The sequence below is a fragment of the Triturus cristatus genome, chromosome 8 (genome assembly GCF_964204655.1).
Source record: "Triturus cristatus chromosome 8, aTriCri1.1, whole genome shotgun sequence".
In the NCBI taxonomy this organism is placed as follows: domain Eukaryota; kingdom Metazoa; phylum Chordata; class Amphibia; order Caudata; family Salamandridae; genus Triturus; species Triturus cristatus.
The window spans coordinates 207,633,380-207,654,102 of record NC_140591.1 but is presented as its reverse complement, the minus strand read 5'-3'; the positions used below and the strand labels follow the sequence as shown (position 1 = coordinate 207,654,102).

General features: G+C 42.1%; 1 protein-coding gene across 1 annotated transcript in view; it reads left to right on the top strand.

Annotated features, from left to right (window-relative positions):
* IFNAR1 (interferon alpha and beta receptor subunit 1) overlaps positions 1 to 20,723 on the top strand; it is a 229,840-nt gene that overhangs the window by 112,730 nt on the left and 96,387 nt on the right. Inside the window, exon 6 of the mRNA XM_085621378.1 lies at positions 10,117 to 10,234. Within this exon, the coding sequence (XP_085477504.1) occupies positions 10,117 to 10,234 (118 nt within the window). The remainder of the gene's footprint in view (positions 1 to 10,116; positions 10,235 to 20,723) is intronic.

Below are 20,723 nucleotides of genomic sequence, written 5' to 3'. Positions count from 1 at the left end.
ACTTTTAATCCACTTGGCCTCTTTCCAGAGGAGTGTAATATGAATCGTAGGAGTAACATGATGAGTGGGCACCTTTAAGCTTGACAACGGATGAGAAAGCTGCCACTTCCTTGACATATTTTGACATTATAGAAAGGCTGTTGAACTATTGGCTCTGTAGACCTAGGATTCTTCATGGTCCTGAGTCAACATCCCATTACCAGCAGACTTAAGGCCTCCCATGAGAAAAACACTCACCCAAGAAGATGCTCCAGAATCTCAAATTTGGGTTACTGGCTGAAGTTACTGTTTCCAGGGCCAACTAATAGATTGGGAGCCTTGGAGTACTATCTCCTGATGCCTGTCTGTCTCAGCTAATAGTTTCAGAATCTATTTGCTTGCGTGACTAAGAAAATAACATTTAAATTCATGAATGCATTGTTTCTCTTTGTTTTGCATATCCTCATAACATTTTTAAATAGCCCCCTTTTAGTTAAAGATGAAAAGGAATATGAATGAGATGACGAATATACAGAACAGACGATACAGAACTCAGCAGCCAGACTCCTCCTCAACCTGCCCAAATGGGCCCACATCAACCCGCACCTTATGAACCTCCACTGGCTCACCGTCCAGAAGAGATGGCAATTCAAGATACTGACAGACGCCTACAAAGCATGACCAAGGTTTAGCATACATGAACCACTGCCTGAATTTCCACCAACTGTCCAGAGACCTTCACTCTGCCTCCTTTGCCCTTGCACAGATGCCATGCATCTGCCGAAGCCACAGTCACAAGGTTCCTTCTCCTACTTCGCCGCAAAGTCCTGAAACGGCCTTCCCCTCACCCTCCGAACATCACCCTCCCTCCCTCAGGAAGAGACTCAAGACCTCGCTTTTCCAATGAGCCCAGCAGCCTAGCACCTGGGTGATAAGCTGCACTTTACAACTCCTGATTGATTGCATATGGAAGAGGAACAAAGATGGTTTAGCATTTATTAGGCTGTCTACAAGAATGTACGCCCAATCTCTTATGAGCATGTCATTTTCCGCAAAATGAAGCAAAGAATGTTTATGTTTGGAAACTGTAGTTATACAACTTTCTGTGGACAGTTTTAAAATATCCTCTATACATTATTGGAGTAAGATCACAAAGTAAAATAAGGATCCCCTTGTTCATGAGACTCTTTTGAACCCCCGTCTAAACATCTGGAATAATTTGCCTTTCATGATCACTCAAATCTAGAAACTTTAAAAAAGTAACAAATTCTGGGTGAGGGGAAAAATAGCCTTTGATGTAACTGCTGTTTCAGCAACAATTAAAGTTTAGATTCTAGAATGGTTTGTGTAGCTATATTCTTGACTTATTACAGTTGTGGCTTTGACTCTTCCTTTCAGTTGTCTTTGAAAGGATTACTGATGGTGAGGCAAGCGACTGTTAGACCTAATACCGTTTTAGAAGGACAAGCAACAGTTAAGGCATTGCTTTCAGTTATTTTTTCTGCTTCAATATTTGTGACCTAGGCATTTTTGCATTTGGAATGCACTCTAATCTTAAGTTTGAGACTTACCAAGGTTATTCGTTTTTAAGGTTATGGCCTTAAATGTCAGAATGTATGTTCCAAATTTTAAAATACAGAGGTAGATTATTATCCTCTTTCTCACCTCGATTGACGTTTTACCTATGAGTTCAATGCCCCATTCCATGACCATCTGGCAAACCACTGAAAACCATTTAATAAGATCCCTCATTACAGATCTGGGTGTACTCTTGGATTCAGATCTCAGTATTCCTTCACTCAAGTGCAAAAGTCATCAGTGATGTATTTCTCTAGGCAACCACTGTTCATTTTGTATTTCACCTTTTCCTTTTGGGAAGAATACCTATTGTAGTAGCGATGACTACAGAGGTATTGGAAAAAAAGGGTAGCCCTCAGTTAGCTTTGATTACATTTCAGTTTTTTGTGGCTTGAAAAAAGAAAATGATTTGAATAGCATAAAAGTTTCCCTTTCAAGTTCAAAATGTTCCATCTAAACATTCCTCCAGCAGAGTCAAGCAGACCTCTTGTTCTGCTCGATTTTCCCGGCCTTCTTGTGAGGAACAATGATGGAATGTGACTTCAGTCTCTTATCATTCAAGTCTAAGGGTTAGAGTAGTGAATGGAGCCTATTTACTAGGCACTTCGACATGATTCTGTGCTCTTCCCCATAGATCAGGGCTTGCACACATAGCCTAGGGGATAGATTCGTTAGTATTAGGGATAACCTGTCCTGTAGTGAGGGTATTTCATGGAGCCGTGCTGAATTCAGGCCTGGTAGGCCTCAAACGGGAGAGACTCCATCTTTCTTTCTGCTCCGGCAGCTTGGGATGCTTCTAGGTCAAATGTAATGTTTTAGTTATGAGGTGTTATTCGCTTGGAGAGAACCGGTTCAGGCCGGCCCTTATCGAAGGATTGTATTTTTCTTCATGCCGAAGACACTACATCAGACCGGCCGGCTGGGAACGTGTCCTTGGTACGGGGAGGTACAAGAATTTGGTGGGCGGCAGGTTACAGGCCGGAATTTTCCATGAGGAAACGCACCTCTATATTAGTGAAAATCTGAGGCAGTTACATGTTCAGTCCGTAGGCGGCATCTAGCCGTTAGCAGTAAAGCTACTACTTATTCCAGGGAAGACAGACGCCATCTTGAAGGCGGAGAAGAACCGAGAGACAGATGCTCTCCTAGCAGAATAGCCAGAGAGGAGAGAGTAGCCGATAAGGAAGAGGTCCCAGTGACTCGGAGAAGGGTGATTCCAGGCGAGCCGAGGCACAGACGAGAAGGGAACCTAGATGACCACTGAGTGCAGGCTACATACTACTAAGGTGATGTCGACCCTTTCTTATTAGAGTGTACAACTTAATCTTTCACTTTTCTTTGCAGGTTATGTGTTATATCGTAATGTTATGTGATTGTGTATGTAATGAGTAATAAAGTAGTTTGTAGTGAACCAACATGCGCTGCGTGTTCTTGTATGAGAGGGTAGCCTATTCTTCTAGTCAGCTGCGGCTACATGAACAGATGTTAACCCTGATCAGGTAAGTGGTAACTGAATAAGGGAAAGAGGAGCCCCTCGAACCTGAGAACAGGCTATGCTCGAACTGGCAATCCTTGTGTGATCTGATGAATAGTGAGACTGATTCCCTTTTTGTATGTTATGGTGATCATAGGATGAACTGTCGTATGAGACTGCCGTCTAGGTAGAGAGGTCTGGATTCGTATAGGATCGCGAGGCCGCCACTTGTGATACTGTCGTATGGGCAGAGAGGTCTGGATTCGTAGGGGATCGCGAGGCCGCCGATTGTGCTGAGACTGCCGTCTGGGTAGAGAGGTCTGGATTCGTATAGGATCGCGAGGCCGCCACTTGTGATACTGTCGTATGGGCAGAGAGGTCTGGATTCGTAGGGGATCGCGAGGCCGCCGATTGTGCTGAGACTGCCGTCTGGGTAGAGAGGTCTGGATTCGTATGGGATCGCGAGGCCGCCACTTGTGATACTGTCGTATGGGCAGAGAGGTCTGGATTCGTAGGGGATCGCGAGGCCGCCGATTGTGCTGAGACTGCCGTCTGGGTAGAGAGGTCTGGATCCGTATGGGATCGCGAGGCCGCCGATTGTGCTGAGGCTGCCGTCTGGGTAGAGAGGTCTGGATTCGTATAGGATCGCGAGGCCGCCACTTGTGATACTGTCGTATGGGCAGAGAGGTCTGGATCCGTATGGGATCGCGAGGCCGCCGATTGTGCTGAGACTGTCGTATGGGCAGAGAGGTCTGGATCCGTATGGGATCGCGAGGCCGCCGATTGTGCTGAGACTGCCGTCTGGGTAGAGAGGTCTGGATTCGTATGGGATCGCGAGGCCGCCACTTGTGATACTGTCGTATGGGCAGAGAGGTCTGGATCCGTATGGGATCGCGAGGCCGCCTATTGTGCTGAGACTGTCGTATGGGCAGAGAGGTCTGGATCCGTATGGGATCGCGAGGCCGCCGATTGTGCTGAGACTGCCGTCTGGGTAGAGAGGTCTGGATTCGTATGGGATCGCGAGGCCGCCACTTGTGATACTGTCGTATGGGCAGAGAGGTCTGGATTCGTAGGGGATCGCGAGGCCGCCACTTGTGATACTGTCGTATGGGCAGAGAGGTCTGGATCCGTATGGGATCGCGAGGCCGCCGATTATAAGAGGTCTTGGTATGTATAGTAGGAATTCCCTGTCCTTAGGTGGTAAGATATATGTGGTTACCTATTGTAGATAGGCCCTAGGGAGAGGGAGGGGGTAACGTTCTGGCTGGGTTAGTGAGGCTCTGATGAGCGGGTTCTATCTGATCCGAAAACCCAAGCAGAACACCTCTTTGAAAGGAAAGTTCCATAAAAAAAATTCTAGTGAAAAACAATAATTGAGAGAACAAATATGGACCCATTCCTGATTCAAAAACAACAAGCAATGAGTAAATTGAGAAATACCCAGATGCTGGTGCCAATCCACATTATCAACATTTTAGCCAGTCCAACGGGATGGACATGCTAGATTTTTAACCCTGCTTTTAGAGGGTGAATTAGAAATGTTTAAAGCACACATTTATCTGGATACTTCTTGGTGCAAAGACACATTTAGCAAAATTGTAAAGTGGGCACCTACAACTGCGGAAATTTCCTCTCTAAAGTATATATAGTCACTAATTAACTGAAGTTGAATCTGGATGTGATTTGCAAGACAGCAAAAGAAGAAAATATGCCTCTTGGTGTCCGTTTCCTCAAATATGAAACAAGCCAAGAAGTCTGGATGCACAATGTAGTTGGCTATTTGGGTGATAATGCCTAAGGCTGAAGCCTGCCCTGCAATAAAAGTGGACCCAATTTGATAAAAGAGCTTTAAGGTCTTATAACACTGTTTCCCAACCCATCCTACTTCAACAACTCAATAAAGTCTGCCTATGAGGGCTCACCCTCTGCTGGATCTGCTCCTTCCTCACCGTATGTACTTACTAACTAAGGCCAGCCACCTACACCGCAGCCACGGCCAACCTCTTGTGCGGAGAACACCAAGGTTCATCTCTCAGCCCACGCTGTGCAACACCGAGATGGCATCGTTCGCCAGCATCATTCAGCCTCATGGATTCAACATCATCTCCTTTGCCAGTGACACCTAGGGCATCCCTTCCCTCTACAACGAAACATCCAACACAATCTTCCTCTCCTACAAGTCCAAGGTTGCCAGCAGGACGGAGTTCAACTGTCCTAAAATCAGCTCAGACAAAACAGAAGTGGTACTCTTCAGCAAGAACATTTCCATATAGATCTCTCGTCGGTGGGTAGCAGATCTCAGACCTATACATGCCCGGCTAGTCAAACCAAAAAACGGGGTATAGTCGTGGACTACCAACTCTAAATGACTAGCCTAATCAGTGCTGTTTCCTCCTGTTCCTACACCCTGAAGATCCTCACAAAAGTCTTTAAATGGACCTCAGACAGCATATGAAGAGCCGTCACCCAGGCCCTCATCACCCGCACTACGGACTACAGCTACACACTCTGTCGGCATCACCACCCAACTGACCACAACACTTCAGGTCATAAAAAGCACAGCGGCCACTCACACATGCTCCCACCCCACACACACATCATCTTGAAGAGCTCCACTGGCTGCGCGTCAACAAATGCACCCTCTTAAAATTCCTCACTCACTACAGTCAAGTACAATGTAGTTCCCTCTTACCTCAACAGCTGCATCAATTTCCACACCCTGACCATAAACCCCTGATCGACCTGCCTTCTGCTCGCACACATACCCGGCATTCGCAGAGCCAGAGTCGCCTGATGTGCTTTCTATTATATTGCTGAACAAGGTCAGTATATTGCTGAACAGGGTGCCGCTTAATATTCTAGAGTAGGGGTATCCAACCTTTTCAGTATTTAGAACTACTTATATTCCATGAAAATCATCCCGAACTACTGATAATATTAGTGTTGTAATAGTGATCCCAACAGACAAGATTACATTGGAGGTCACCATATGCAAGGATAGTAGCAGTGATCATGTCAGGACATCAGGCAGGGTTACCAGTAATAATGCTAAAAACCTTTGTCAGTTTGGAATGCCTCTACAAGGATAATAATAGCCATAGCTGCAATCCCCCGGGCTCCAAACATTACCTTATGAGTTCTGAAAATACACACATTTTTGCTGTAATATGTGCTTCTCAATTTTGGTTCTAGAGGGTCTTTGAGAATTGGTCGTATTTTTGTTTGTCCAGCAGACTGCTACATTTAGGACTGTTTTGAGTTTGTCAGACTAGACTGCAGAGATGTATAGTGAATATTTACCCAGAGCCCAACTGGGTAGTTTAAGAAGAAATGACTGCAAGTGCATTTTAAGCAGATGGAATAACTAGCAAGAACCTTTTAAACAGGTTTTTAGGAGCAGGTGAACCTCACCAAATCCATCAATTTCAAGGGAAATCTCTCTCTCTTCCACTCATAGATAGCCTGCAAGCATTCGCTAAACTGCACTGTCTGGGTACCCAAGCAGGAATGGAAGACACAGCCAAGGGTGTTATTACCTACAGTGTGCCTATTATGGGTGCAGAGAGGGAAGAGATACAATAGGGAGGTTAGAAAAGGAAGTCAGGGATCTATGAGGTGTATGGTATATTGCTAGGGGGGGGGATAGAGGACATTAGAATACCATGTATGAGAGTGAGCGAAAGAGATTAAGGATTACTTATTACTGTGCTTTTTATGTAGGTGTTTTTTCAGTTTCTTTATAAATATCATGAGAGATTTGACTTGTTTGATTTCGAATGGTATTTTGATTCTCATTTTGGGTGCATTGTAAAAGAACAAGCAGGAGTGGGTAGAACCTTTCCTGGAAGTTGAAACTTTGAGATGGAGGGTTGAGTTGCAGTAAAGATTGTAATTTCTGGTTTATATTTTCAATGTGCTAAATAGATATTTTAATTTGTTGTTTAGTCTTATATGCTTGGTGTTTTGAAGGGACATCTGGTTGTGATGTGTATGTGTAGCTGGGTTCAATTTGTGTAGGATTTGACATTGTTAACTGTTTTACTACAAATTCCTATTTTTCTAGGGCACATTCTATTTCCACTTGGATACCGATCCTTTTTCGACAACTGATTTGATGAGGAGTAATTTAGTTTTTTTAGGCTTCAGTTTGAGCTGCATCACCCATCACTTTTAGTATAGTAGTTTCAGTGCTGTGTACATTTCTTAATCCAAATCTGATATTATTTAGAAGGGAGTAGTTTGTGTGTTGGTTGAGTTGTTCTGCAGTGCAACTCTAAGGAGCATGGTAACAAAAGGGATGTAAGAAATGGAGTGGTAGTTGTCAGCTTGTTTGGAGTCCGCTTGAGTATTTTTTTACTTCCTGTACCTTTTTAGATCTGTAGAAATGGTATTTTGATTTTAATGAAATTATATTTACAATATACTTAATTCCAGGTGCGTTCAGGCAGCTCTCATCACCCTTTGGTCTGTTATTGTGACATTGACATTTGTCTTCCACCTATTGCACCCTACAGTATTGAACAATGGGTCAGCTCACTTCAGTCTTTGACCAACAACTGTCGGTGACGGATTCTGCTCTTTCACAAGATACACATCCACACACAATATTGCTCTCCTAAGTTCCAGGGACTGCTATGGCAATGTGTGCTTTAAGAGACCAAAATCTTTTTACTTTCACACAATTGTTTTTCATTGAGGGCCGGCAGCTTCCCTAGCAATAAAGTTTTCCAAAAACCATCTAAAAAAAAAACATGCATTAACTAAGCCAAAAGGCTGGTGGTCAACACAGACCTGTTGGCTTTGTCAAAGCTTGTTTATTATTGTGCAGAATGTCACCATGAGAGAAGTAGTAGGGAATGACTTTGCCCAGTGTGTGATTAAGAGGTTTTAGCCAAGGAGGACGATAAGAAGTCAGCACCATAGCTAGAGGCTCGAGTGTGAGAAGTGACACACTCCAGTGTAGAGTTGGTAATGAGGGAAAAGGGCTAGCTGTTTTTCAGAAGCTTCTGCTTAACGTTCATTGAGAAGAAAGTAGTTAGAGGTGTTTTAGACTCGATTCCTTCCATGATCTTCACCATGTTTTTATGCACGGAGGTGGCAAGGTCCAGGCAGCAGTCACGGGTGAGGGAAGTATTATTGGATGTTGGAGTTAGTTGGGGCTCAAGGATGACAGGTAGTTTCTTTGTCGGATTTGTGTCTTCTTTCAGTTGTGCCCATGGCATTTAAGAGGTTTTCTTTGTAAGATTTCTAGAGTTTCTGAGGATAGAATTAATGGTTGGAGATAAAGATTTCTTTCAGTGACATTCTAGCCACAGAAGTATTTTCATTCTCTTTAGTGGTTTGCTGAGTACCTTTAAATTGTGTTTTTCAAATTAAGATTGATGGTTTCTTAAATAGAATGGCATTATTTTGGTCTAGGAGTTTGGAAGTTTTAATTTTTAAAGTATGTTGCTGAGGTCTTGATTTGTACTTCAGGGATATTGCTCAATGAATATGATCTGCAACAACAAAGCCAGAAACCAACATACATCAAAGGTTTTGTGCGGAATGTCTTAGCAACTCCTGCATCACTCCTCACAGTAAATGACTCCTCAATCATCAGACCACCACCAAGTCATTCATTCTCTCCATCAAATGTCAGAAACAAGATGAACCTTTTTACTCCTGCCCCTGTGCCCCAGACAGTTCACTAATGGTGCGTCCAGAATCCAACAAAGATAACTTTACTGTTACAAGCAGAAGCAGCAGTGGGCTCCATAAGGGGCCAAACAAAAGGAAGAATTTATAGTCTGACCGGCCGACAAGGACATCAGGCTGCAGAGAACAAGATGGGCTATCAACCAAAATATCATGCCAAGGCCCTCCTGCGTGGGTGGATCTGGCATTATAAAAATGTATAGCATTAATAGTTGTGTACATTTCTGTGATGTTGGATCAAAAGTGACGTCAAAGTGAACATTAATGTCGCCTAAAAGAACAGATTTGGGTTTGTCTTTTGGTGGATTTGTAAGCAGAGAAGTTAGAACCCTGAATCATTCGGATTCACAGTGGGGTCTATCACAGAGTAAAGCTTGCCAACAAAAGTTAGGAATGGCCATAAATGTAATGGTCAGAACTTACTTCTGAGACTTCAGATGATGCTTAACATTAATCTTACTCTCCTAAAAGCTGGATTGAATCTGGGTGGGTTTATTTATCTTGGCTAGACTTCAGGATTAGTTCCGTCATTTGTAGGAGTGCAATGACTTTTCTGTTGTAAGTATCTGGTTGACTGCTATTGCTGAAATTTTGTCTCCAGGGACTAGTGCAGGTTAAAACATGGAGGGAGTTAATTACTACGTTCTTGCTGGTCACAGTTATGACTGAGTGGTGCATCTAACAGCAGCTGCATTTCTGTTGCTGGCTTCTTGATTTACACAGGTGGGCTGTGGTAGAGAGTATCTTCAGAGCTGTCTGACATGTATCACAGTAGGGTCTCCCTGGGCTCAGTGTATGGGATATTGTGCTAAATATGCATGATTTACTATCTTAAAACTGGCACTCCTGAAATGTATGCATTTACCTCAGAGATGTATGCTTCATACTGTTCCAGTATATGTAAATTAATTTGCTTTTTTGGGGTACCTGATTACATTACCAATGTTCCCTCTCTATCAGATTATTCTGTATGTTATTATTTCAGTGTGCTGTATCCAATAATGTATTGTATTTATGGCACCAGTCTGAGATTAATCTTCATTGCATCATTTGAAGAACTTCCCCTACAACATTTGTTTGGTATACTTTGGGTTCCGTGGATGATTGGTTATATGTATGAACCCAATAAAGTTTTTAGAAAATGAATGGGCCAACAATACGGCCCACATGTGTTTAGTTGAAGTGTTATATAAATTTAACTCTGAATTCTGTTGCACAGATACGCGTAACCATGTAATAGAAACTTGCTGTACGATTATGAATATTTATTTTGTGTTCAGAATGAGGAACTTTCTTTCATTTCAATATTCTTCTGTTTCAGTTTGTTTGCTGCCTCTATTTATTGTGGACTCATTCACTAAAACATTTTGTTTTTCCCCGTTTTCTAGTTTTGAAATCTCGACCAAAAAATGTACGGGTCAATGCTGTAAATACAGATTTTATTGTTCAGTGGGACTGGGAATACTCAAATGATAACAATGTGACATTTACAGTAGAATACATTAAGTAAGTATTATAGCTGTTACCTTATTAAAATTCCAATCTAACCATGTGTTTTCAGTATCGATGTTTGAAAGAAAGCTCATTTATCAGAAGTATCTATAGATGAAGCCATGCATGTCACCATCATTGTTCCTGATGGCAGTGTCAGTCCCTAAACATTGGTAGAGTTGTGTGCATTCAAACACTGTTTCGCACATGCATGGGTCACGATAATATAGAACCTTGCGATAACATGAAGAGTGGGAAAGGTTTGGTATTGAGTGCTTACATTAACCTCTGACAGTGCAATTCCCATCATAAGCCCCACTTTCAGCAGCTCCATTAAGTGCACAGTAGGCTTTGCCATTACCCCATTAGACTATATCAAAAGAGGGACAAGGGCACCCAAAGGAATTAGACAGGGACCTAGGGTAGATACGTATTACAGGAAACAGTGGTCCCTGAAACCAAACGATAGAGCAAAAAATGAATATAGTCAAAATTGAAACTATATTATAGCCAATGTCCAGCCGGGCATGGCATCTTTAATAAGTAGAGGTTCTTAACAGTGAACCAAGAAATGTAAGTAGAATTTCGGTGGGACACAAGCCTGTATCCTATGACTTACATACCAAGTTGACAGAAAATGATAAAACACATTCAGGCAATTACATTGATGTTTCTTTTTAGAAATAATGAATAGCGAAACATCTGGTATTCACATTGCCACCTTCACACTATATTACATACAGCAATATTTAAGGTGTAGGGTGGGCAACAGAGTCGACGGCGTTTCGATCCTTATGAGAGAGATACAGGATCATCATCAGGACTTAATTAGTTAAATTGCCCTTATTTAGAATGCCTGAGTGAACATCGGACAATAAGGCAAACGTGAAACCAACATAAATATGGAAAAAATTAAAAGGGGAGGGAAGGGAAAAAGGAAAAAGAAAATAACAATCAATCGATTTGTATTTACATATAAACATAACATTTCGCATCAAAAAATGGCACTACGTCAGATCAGGGGCTCGTTCCAGTGTGCATTCTCATGCAGAAGTGACATAGCGAGCATTTGTCTTATGGCAGCCAATGTCTAAGCAGAAATACGGAAATAAACGCTGTTTAAAGGTAACGCTATAGAAATGTAAAAGACCTCATGCCAGCCGTGGTATGCTAGTCACTATCACTTGTTGCGCGGTGCGCTGTGAACCCGTGAGGCGTACGAGGGTGCTAAGTGAAGAAGCCTGTGGTATCTGAAGGGTAATGAGAGGGGTGACAAGGAACGGCAGTGGAGTGGGGGTGAGTGGATGGGGGATTACCTCATGTTGCCATGGAGGCAACGGAGAAGGTGCCGATTCGCGATCTGGCAACGTTGCGTGAAAGATAAGAGTTTAAGGTAGGAAAATGCCTGTGAAGAAATGGATAATATTAGAGGGGCGAAGCGTGGAGGTGATTGCGTAGGACATGCCGTGAATGAAGGGCTTACCTACGGACAAATACTTCCAGGAAGAAGGACACGGATAGGTCTGGTGAAAGAAAGTAAAAGAAATAAGGATCCGAGTATAAAGAGCGGGACATCCGGATCGCGGGTCCGTAGTGGCAAGGCTTACCTCAATAAACTGGAAGAAATGGGTTCCGTGGCCATGCAGTGTGTTCGGACGATGCCATGCAGTGTGTTCGGACGATGCCGGATAAACTGTGGAGGTAGAGATGTGATGCTACGTAATGTAGGTGTTTAAGGTCATGTGGGTGGTCACATGGTAGATCATGTGATCAGGGAGCAACGACGTGCGAGTGAGAAGGCGATAGTCGGTAGAATCAAGGCGCCATGTTGGAAGGGTGATTAGATGATGAGAAAAGTAGCCGGCGAGTAGAAGGGTGAATAGAAGAGAAGAGGAATATATCAAGACAGTGAATGATACCCGTAAACCGCATACTGTAAAGGATTTGCCTTATATATATACATATAAATCAAACATATAATTTAGGTGGAACAATAACCATCAGACATCCTGTAATGGGAAACGAATAACATTGTTCACGGAGCCTGGCAACGAGGTGTGGTACCCACGAGGGTGTGACCCAGATTAGGTATTAGTCATTGTTCAGAAAATTGTAGAGTGAAATGAATCCAAAAAAGGTTCATAGCAAAGCGGTCCAGTCCTCAAGGCGATTCAGCCCTCCGTGTATGCTTCCTGTCTTGAGAATCCATTTCAATTCTTCTTTGTTCAACAGTTGGGCCAGATCAGCGCCCCTGGGTGGGATCTTCACTACAGAGATTACGGTCCAGCGTATTTCATTCTCAGTGTGGCCCTTGGCCTCAAAATGTTCGACCAATGGAGCGTTTGGAGTTTTGCATCTTAATCTGCTTCTGTGCTGGCAAATTCGTACCCGGATTTTTTGTGTGGTCTGACCTATGTAAATCATATCGCAGGGACATAAGATAGCATAAATCACATTACAGGTGTTACAGTTACTGAATTGTGTGAGTGGTTTACGTATATTTCCATATACAAATTCCTTGCAGTCATTGGTAAAACCACATACAGAACAATTGCCACATTTATTATGACCAGTCACAGATGGTAACGACCAATGGTCATGAAGGGTACCCGTGTTTGTGGTGCTAGGGAGGGCTGCTCTGACCAAGTGGTCCTTAATGTTCTTGTTTTTCTTAAAAGCAAAGAGAGGTTTCTCTAGGTTAAGTATTCCAGCATTAACTACACTCCAATGCTTCAGAATGCTTTTCCGTAGTTTGTGTGAGGAGAGGGAAAAAGTTGTAACGCATACTATGCGATTCTCTGATTTTTTGTTTTTGGGTTCCAAGAGAGTGTCCCTGGGACAGTACCAAGCTCTTTTGAGGGAGTTTCGGATCAGTCTTTTGGGATAGCCTCTGGAGGTTAATTTGTTGCTTAATACTTTAGCTTCCCTGAAATAATCCTCCTTAAGGGTGCAATTGCGTCTGATGCGGAGATACTGAGAATAGGGAAGGGAGTCTCTAAGAGCTCTGGGATGGTTGCTGCTGTATTTCAACAGAGTATTACGCTCAGTTGGTTTTCTGAACAGGCTAGTGATCAGATACCCATCTCTGTGAATTATATTGAGGTCAAGAAAAGGAATGGATATTTTGTTGTGTGTGAGTGTGAATTTCAAACCACCACAGTTGTTGTTCAGCCAGTGAAGGAAATTTTCGAGCATTGTCTGGGTGTCATGCCAAATAAGGAAAATATCGTCTATGTATCGTTTCCAGAGTGACATGGCAGAGAAAAAAGGATTGAGTGGGACCAGTATACAGTTCGTCTCCAGAGCATTCATGTAAAGGATCGCCAGATTCGGTGCAAAAACTGCTCCCATCGATGTTCCTTTAGTTTGCTGATAGTAATGCCCGTCAAACAAAAAGAAATTCCTGGTCAAGCAGATCTCAAGAAGTTGCAAAATAAAAATGGTTGGAACTGCGTGTGGTCTGGTGCGTGTCTCTAAAGTTTTTTCAATAATGAGCAATGCATCTCGTTGGGGGATGTTAGTGTAAAGAGACTCAACATCGAGAGTGCAGAGTGTATCAGTCGAGGGATCAAAAATGTGGTTTTCTACCAATGTAATCATCTGCATACTGTCTCTGACATAATATGGTGTAGATGGGACGAACTCCTTTATGAAAAAATCTACATATAGGCCTAGTGGCTCTAGAATGGAGCCGCAACCGGAGACGATAGGACGTCCAGGGGGGTGTTCAGTGTCCTTGTGAATTTTGGGTAGGGTGTAAATAACTGGTATTCGAGGAGCCTTAGCATTCAAAAACTGGTATTCGAGTTTAGAAAGGAAACCTTCATCTAGACCAGATTTGGTGGTTTGATGGATAATTTGTTTAAGTTCGTTAGTGGGGTTAGTGGGTAGTCTACAGTAGTGATCTGTATTCCCTAGCTGTCTTAATATTTCGTTTCTGTAGGTAGTGGTTTCCTGGAGTACTATTCCACCCCCTTTATCAGCAGGTTTGATGACTATCGTGTTGTTATTCTTAAGAGTCTGAAGTGCTGATTTTTCTGCCAGCGAGATATTGTAAGGAATATAGTGGTGTTCTTTGGCCAGTTGTGATAGGTCATTTAATACCAACTTTTCAAAGGTGGAAATCTCCGGTGGGACCATATTGGCCGACGGGGAGAAAGTAGAAGGAGGCCTCAAAGGAGTGTTAGGTGCTACTTACATTTCTTGGTTCACTGTTAAGAACCTCTACTTATTAAAGATGCCATGCCCGGCTGGACATTGGCTATAATATAGTTTCAATTTTGACTATATTCATTTTTTGCTCTATCGTTTGGTTTCAGGGACCACTATTACCCCATTAGACAGCAACAAAATTGATTTTGCTGATCCCTGCTGGGAAAAACTCTCCTTTCTCCACTTGTCCTAATTTATGACATCAGTATATGAAAGGCATGCTTATGTCATCAGTGGAGGACTCACAGATAGCTGGAGCCCTTAGCCTTCGTCAGCGGGATGAACAAGCACTTTCGTGGTCAAGTCTAGTTTCTCTGGGGCTCCAATAAAAGGAGGAATAACCCATAAGGATTTTTGTTTGGTGGGGACCCCCAATCCCCAGGGCTGATATGTCAAATGAGGTTAGGGGACTGGATTCCGCAAAAAAGGGAGGGGAGTGTTTATGCACTGCTTACAGGTGTTCAACACCCATAAATAAAGGGCATTGTCATTTACAATGCCAATAGCCCAAACTCTCGCAATTGCGAGACCTATTGCTTTACAAATGCTCGTTTAATAAAGTAGTGGCCCAGGGGTCCCTAGGGTCATAATGGCTCCAGGCAGGGGGTCGCGCCCCCCCCCCCCCCTTTTGTTTATACTTTGGCCCCGGGGGCTCAAAGAGGCTCGGTGGGAAGGAACGTACCCCCTCCCCTTTGTAATTCACAGCATCTCCTAGCTGCAATTCCTTTTTGTTTTCCTTTTGGCATGCTGTGATCCTGCAGGTGTTTTGCGGGATCGTGGGATTTAAAAATAAATAAATATAAATAGTGCCCCCTTACATTAGTTTTTACATATAACTTCAGAACAGGGGGCTAAGTCCCCGAGTCCTGTAATGACTGCCTGCATTATTTTTCTTCATGTTGCAGGCAGGCTAGCGTATTAGCTCAAGAGGGAAAAAAGCCCCCTTGGCCAAAAAGGCCGTTCTATTTTTATATTTAAATTGGGTTAGAGGGACTTTCCCAGTAGTCCTTTGAACCCAACCATCCAGATATACAAATATTTTTGATCTTTAATACCTCTTAAACTACTTAACAGATTTTCATCAAATCATGCTTCCTGACAAATTTTGTGTAATTCTGTTGAGCCGTTTTTGGGATATCGCTTTCCAAAACAGTCTGTAGAAAATGCATGGAAATCTTGCATTTGTGGGCTCTCCCTTTTTCCCGGCCCCTACCAGGGAAGACAGCACAAATGCAGTATACTTGACACATTGTTTATTATCGACACGTATTGATGCTTATGCCTTGCTGATGTCAGTTTTCCCGAGAGCAAGGCATAACTGCCGAATCTGTTTGAATTGGCCGTCCGATTGTGGTAATAAATGCTGTGGCCGGTATGCTGCATTTGTGCTGTCTTCCCTAGTGGATTTAAAATTTAGATGTATGGTTTTTCGTATCTATTGCTTATTAGTATAATCAGTGGTCCTCACATACAGCCAATTCAGTGATTGGCAAAATAGCTGCCAGACAACAGTGCCATTGATACTTGCCCTTCTTGGAATTTACTGCTTAGAATGATCCCAAACATGCAAAATTTTCTTTAACATACTATGAGTGAGCAGTCTAGAAACTACAGTGCATGCAGGGTGTGTTCCGACATCTCCTGTAAGATAGGAACTTCGTAGAGAATCTCAAACTTATGAAGTGCTCAGGAGTACTCTACATTTCAGAAAATATTGGAGATTCAGATAGGTGTCACTTGTTTTCTTCTTGAAGTAGTGCAGAGCACAGTATATTTGTCCAGACATACAAAACTAGCGTAACTTTTAAAGTGGAGTTTCGAGGTTAAATGTGGTAAACACTGGAAAAATATTACATACTTTAAAGACCTGCAAAGTAGTATACACTACCCCAAAGCATTGTAGGCTAATGCAGAACAGCAATGTATGAGTTTATTTGCCTAGTTATTTAGAAGAAAAATCTATTTTATAACCAAATAGTGGAGTTTCTACATTGCTACTTGTAAGAAACTTTATAAAAATAATTTTTTTATTTTTAATGCAACTTTTATCAGATAGATTTTGGGAACTTCATATAGGCAACTAAGAGTGAGGCTCAGGTGTGTAAACGTGCATGCATAGTTTCTGTAAGGAGGTGGCCATTGAACAGTATTCAAGTTGTTTGAGTTGTGAGTACTGTGCTGAGCGGGGGTAGAGCAGTGAGGAGCCTGTGAGGTTATGTTTATAAGAGAAGCTATAGTATTTGAATGTATTGACAAGCCTTGAAGAGTTCTCTGACTGCATTTCTGAGCAGCAGCTGTCTTGCCCATGTAAGTGATGTCTTCAGTGACACACATGCCATCAGACACTCGGATGCTACAGGACTTTTGATACAACAAGTTATGTAAATATGGAAATAGGACACAATCAGTTGATCAGTGAGATAAAAGAGGAAGTTCTTTTTGTGTTGCGCTTTTTGGATTTGTTTTGCAGTTAACAATAATGAAAGTTTGTATATATAAATCATACATGTTTCACACATTAAAAAGTTTTGTTCTGACTGGAACGTTAGGATAGAGAAAAGATCCAGCGCAGCACAGCCAACAGAAGATCCCAAGGGAATTCCGAAAGTTCGGATTAAAAATCATGGACAAAGATAGTAGCAAGGTGATGATGAACATGACAGAAATAAGGGAATGAATGAATTGTGACACATCCATCCCTATTTATATATAATTCTAAGAGAAACAGAGATTGCAAGACAAGGGCCACTTCATCTTACCTTGAGAAGCTCAGAGTAATCTCTGGATAGACCACCATCTTAGAAAGGGCCCCTTTCTTCAAAACATGGTGTCAATGAGGCATACAACAAATGCCAAGTTTGTTCAGTGTGCATTCTGCATTTCCACTGCTGCTGTTTCATCTGATTTTCCTCAGAAGTCATGGTGCACTTCTGTGGGCGACTGCAGAAACACCTGCAGAATCTGAGCCTCAAGGACACCCAGACGTGTGCTGAGCACAGCATCTACAACATGTTTTCGGGTAGTGCAATAAGTGCTCTGTCTTCCCCTACATGATCACTGCATCTGGTAATATCTGGTTCCTGGTATCCATAGACAGCATCCGGTGCTATTGACCAAGATTGCCAAGTTACCCTGAGGACCATAGTACCCAGATAACAGGTCAAGCAATGTGGAACTTTAAGAAATACTATCTGAACAAGAAGCAGGTAGGTTCAGCATCTCCTTTAATAATCACCTCAGCCACATTCCAATGAGTAACTGACAACATTTCAAACAATACCTCACCCCTCTCAACCATTCCAGAAGAGAGCTCCTGCAACAGAACAAAAGGAGGTTCCCCTGCAGAAGCTTCGCCAAGATGCCACACATCTTCCCTCCAAAGTTTGACTACAATAAGAAAAGACAAAAGCAGAAATACAAAATAAAAGGAAATGCGAGGAAAAAGGTAAATTAACAGAAATTTTTGCCTTTAAAAGCTGATTTAAAGAATATTTTGTAACTTGTGTCCCAAAATGGCCTCAAGTTAATTAAACAAAGAAATATGATCCAGATTCGAAATGGGTCCATCATTTCGACATCCCCCACTCACTTGTGACACAGCAACCGCTTTACGGACATCATACTGAAATTTCCTCCTTTCCTGCTTGGCCACCTCCCATTTGTTTACTGCCCCTGTGTCCCAACACACCGAATTGTCCCAATAGCCAGATACCCGTGCTAATGGCTAAAGAGTGTGAGGGCTCCTATCGCTCACTCATTCAAAGGGAGCCTTTCCTCTAGTTGCCATATACACACCAACCATTTCACCACCTCATTATCTAGGAATTACCAGAATCTTTGGCTACTTGAATTAATTTTTTTATATTTATATTGAGTCTTCCTATGAGTCCATTAGCCTCAGGGTGAAGTAGTGCAATTTTATTGTCAACAAATCCTATGTTCCGTAAAAGCCTTTCCATATCCTGTGAAAATAACTGGCCTATTGATTGTGACCAAGCTTCCTAGAAATCTCTCCCTGATTAAAACTTCTGTTAAAAAAAATCTGTTTCAAATTGAGTTTCCACATTATGTGCAAATTCCACCATAGGCTAAAGTGAAAATATGTAAACCAGAACAGAGATGTACACTATAGTCCTTTCGCCATGAATAGTATCATGGCCTATTAGGATTTTTGTGGCTAATCATTGGCGGTGTTTTCAGTTGTCTTGCTTTGTTGCTCATGTGACCTGCTATACAATCTCTAATCGTCCTTTCCACCTCTGAAACCATGCTTGGCCACCAGTAGTCACTGCAAAGTCAAAATAAAATTTTGCTGATTCCCTGGTTACTTTAATGTGCTATCTCTGACAATTTACTATGTAATGGAGTCGGAGGTATCAGTTTAGTTCCTCTAGTTAACAAACCATCCATAAGACTCAATTCGTCTTTAGCTATACAGAAGCCCAGCTTACATAAATCCTTTTGCGCCCATCTAGATATTAACTTGACTTTTACCTCTTCCAAGACAACATCCTTGTTCAGTACTTTCACCCACTCCTTATGCCACACAGAAGTCCAACTCACAAAACACACTCCTACAAATTCTTCTTTCTGTGGGCCCAAGTGTGATGTTTAAAGAAAAATGTTTTCAATAAGCAGTGGGTAAATTCAGTATATCCTTTAATAAGCACCTTAGCCAAAGTCCAAAGAGACACTGCTAACATCTCAAAAAAATACCTCACACCACAGCTTTAGAACCCATCCAGAAGAAAGCACTTGCAGTATAATGAAGGGAGGTTCCACTACAGAAGCTTCCACAAGATACCACAGGCAGCATTTATGTAGTTTAACTTGCTAAACATTTCAGTGAGAGAAATGTAGTCTCAGTCGTTTTAGACAGAGGTCATTCAGTGCATTGAGTAATAAATCTGTGAGGCCTCTACAGAGCCCATGGCTTGTCAGACATTTTTATATGCAGTCGCATAAAGCTATTATCAATGTTTAAAGTTGTTCGCTGTGTTTCTGAAGAGGAAGGTGGCCATTCATATTTCTTCTCTGCGATATCTCCGCTGTCACAATAGTCTCCTATAATGAGGCCTATGGACTCATCATATTCCATAACACTTCACCTCCTAATAGATGTATAGCCCTTGTGGTATTCTCAGCTCTTCTCTCTACTCTCATACCTGCTCCTAGGCAATACCTTCCTCATTGTCTAGTCAGAGATGTTCCCAGAGGCTTTTCCTTCTCCCATCCTGTGATTCACAAAACCATGCAGTGGTTCAGTTGCTTCCAACCTTGCATTAATATTTAGTAGCATGTTTTGTACCTTTTAAATCTAGGTATCTTTTTTTTTTTCTCAAACAGCACTCGTGACATGGTCCATGATTTGAAAATAGCATGATATTGTGGCATTGAAGTACAAGAAAGGCAGCCAGGACGGAGTTCACCATATTTAAGCACAGGTCTCTCTTTCACCCTGTTATGTCTTTGTCTCTTAATATCGCCATTACTGTTGTGAAGGTTAACGTGTGAGACCATTTTTCGGACCATGTACATTGATACATGGTATGTAATTTTGTGTGATTAGTCCCCATTAAAAGACGTTAACCCTGACTTCATTTCTCTGTAAGGGAACAACCCCTATTCTGAGTTGTGATGTGCAGTGGACAGCACCTTAATTTGTCAACTCTTTGATCTTTGGGCGCTTCCAGCATTAGAATCCTTCAATGTATTTCGGAGATGCAACTCGCCATGCAATACAATCCTTTATTCTTAGGGTCATTTAAGATCTGCAGATCCAACAGAAGATCGCTCTGCTGCTCATAAGATAACAGACTTCACATGCAAAGTTAATTGGCAAGCCAAGGTCTGCGTGTAACCTCCTGCCAGAAGCTTGAATTCCTTAAACGTTCAAAAAACATGCTTCAATCACACCAGCCAGCAATATACCATCAAACGCAATTCCCTTTTGATGCAATGAATACATTAATATTTTGACTAATTCAAATCTCATTCTTTTACTTATCTACATACTCTAACTTGACTAATCTAGGTTATCTGTGAGAATTTTGACAATAACGTTGTGGTGTTACCAGTGATTAGTTCCTTGTGTATAGGAACAAAATATCTACCCACATTACTTTTGAAGGACATACTCTTTGATAATTGTTGCTTTACATGGTCTCTGTGAAGTGGGTTCCCCTAAATTGCAAATGTTCTAAATGGGCATGCCCAGCTCAGACCAATATACTCCTGCGATCAGTACTGCAGTCAAAAGTTCTATACACAATGTGTAAGTATTCTTTTCTAT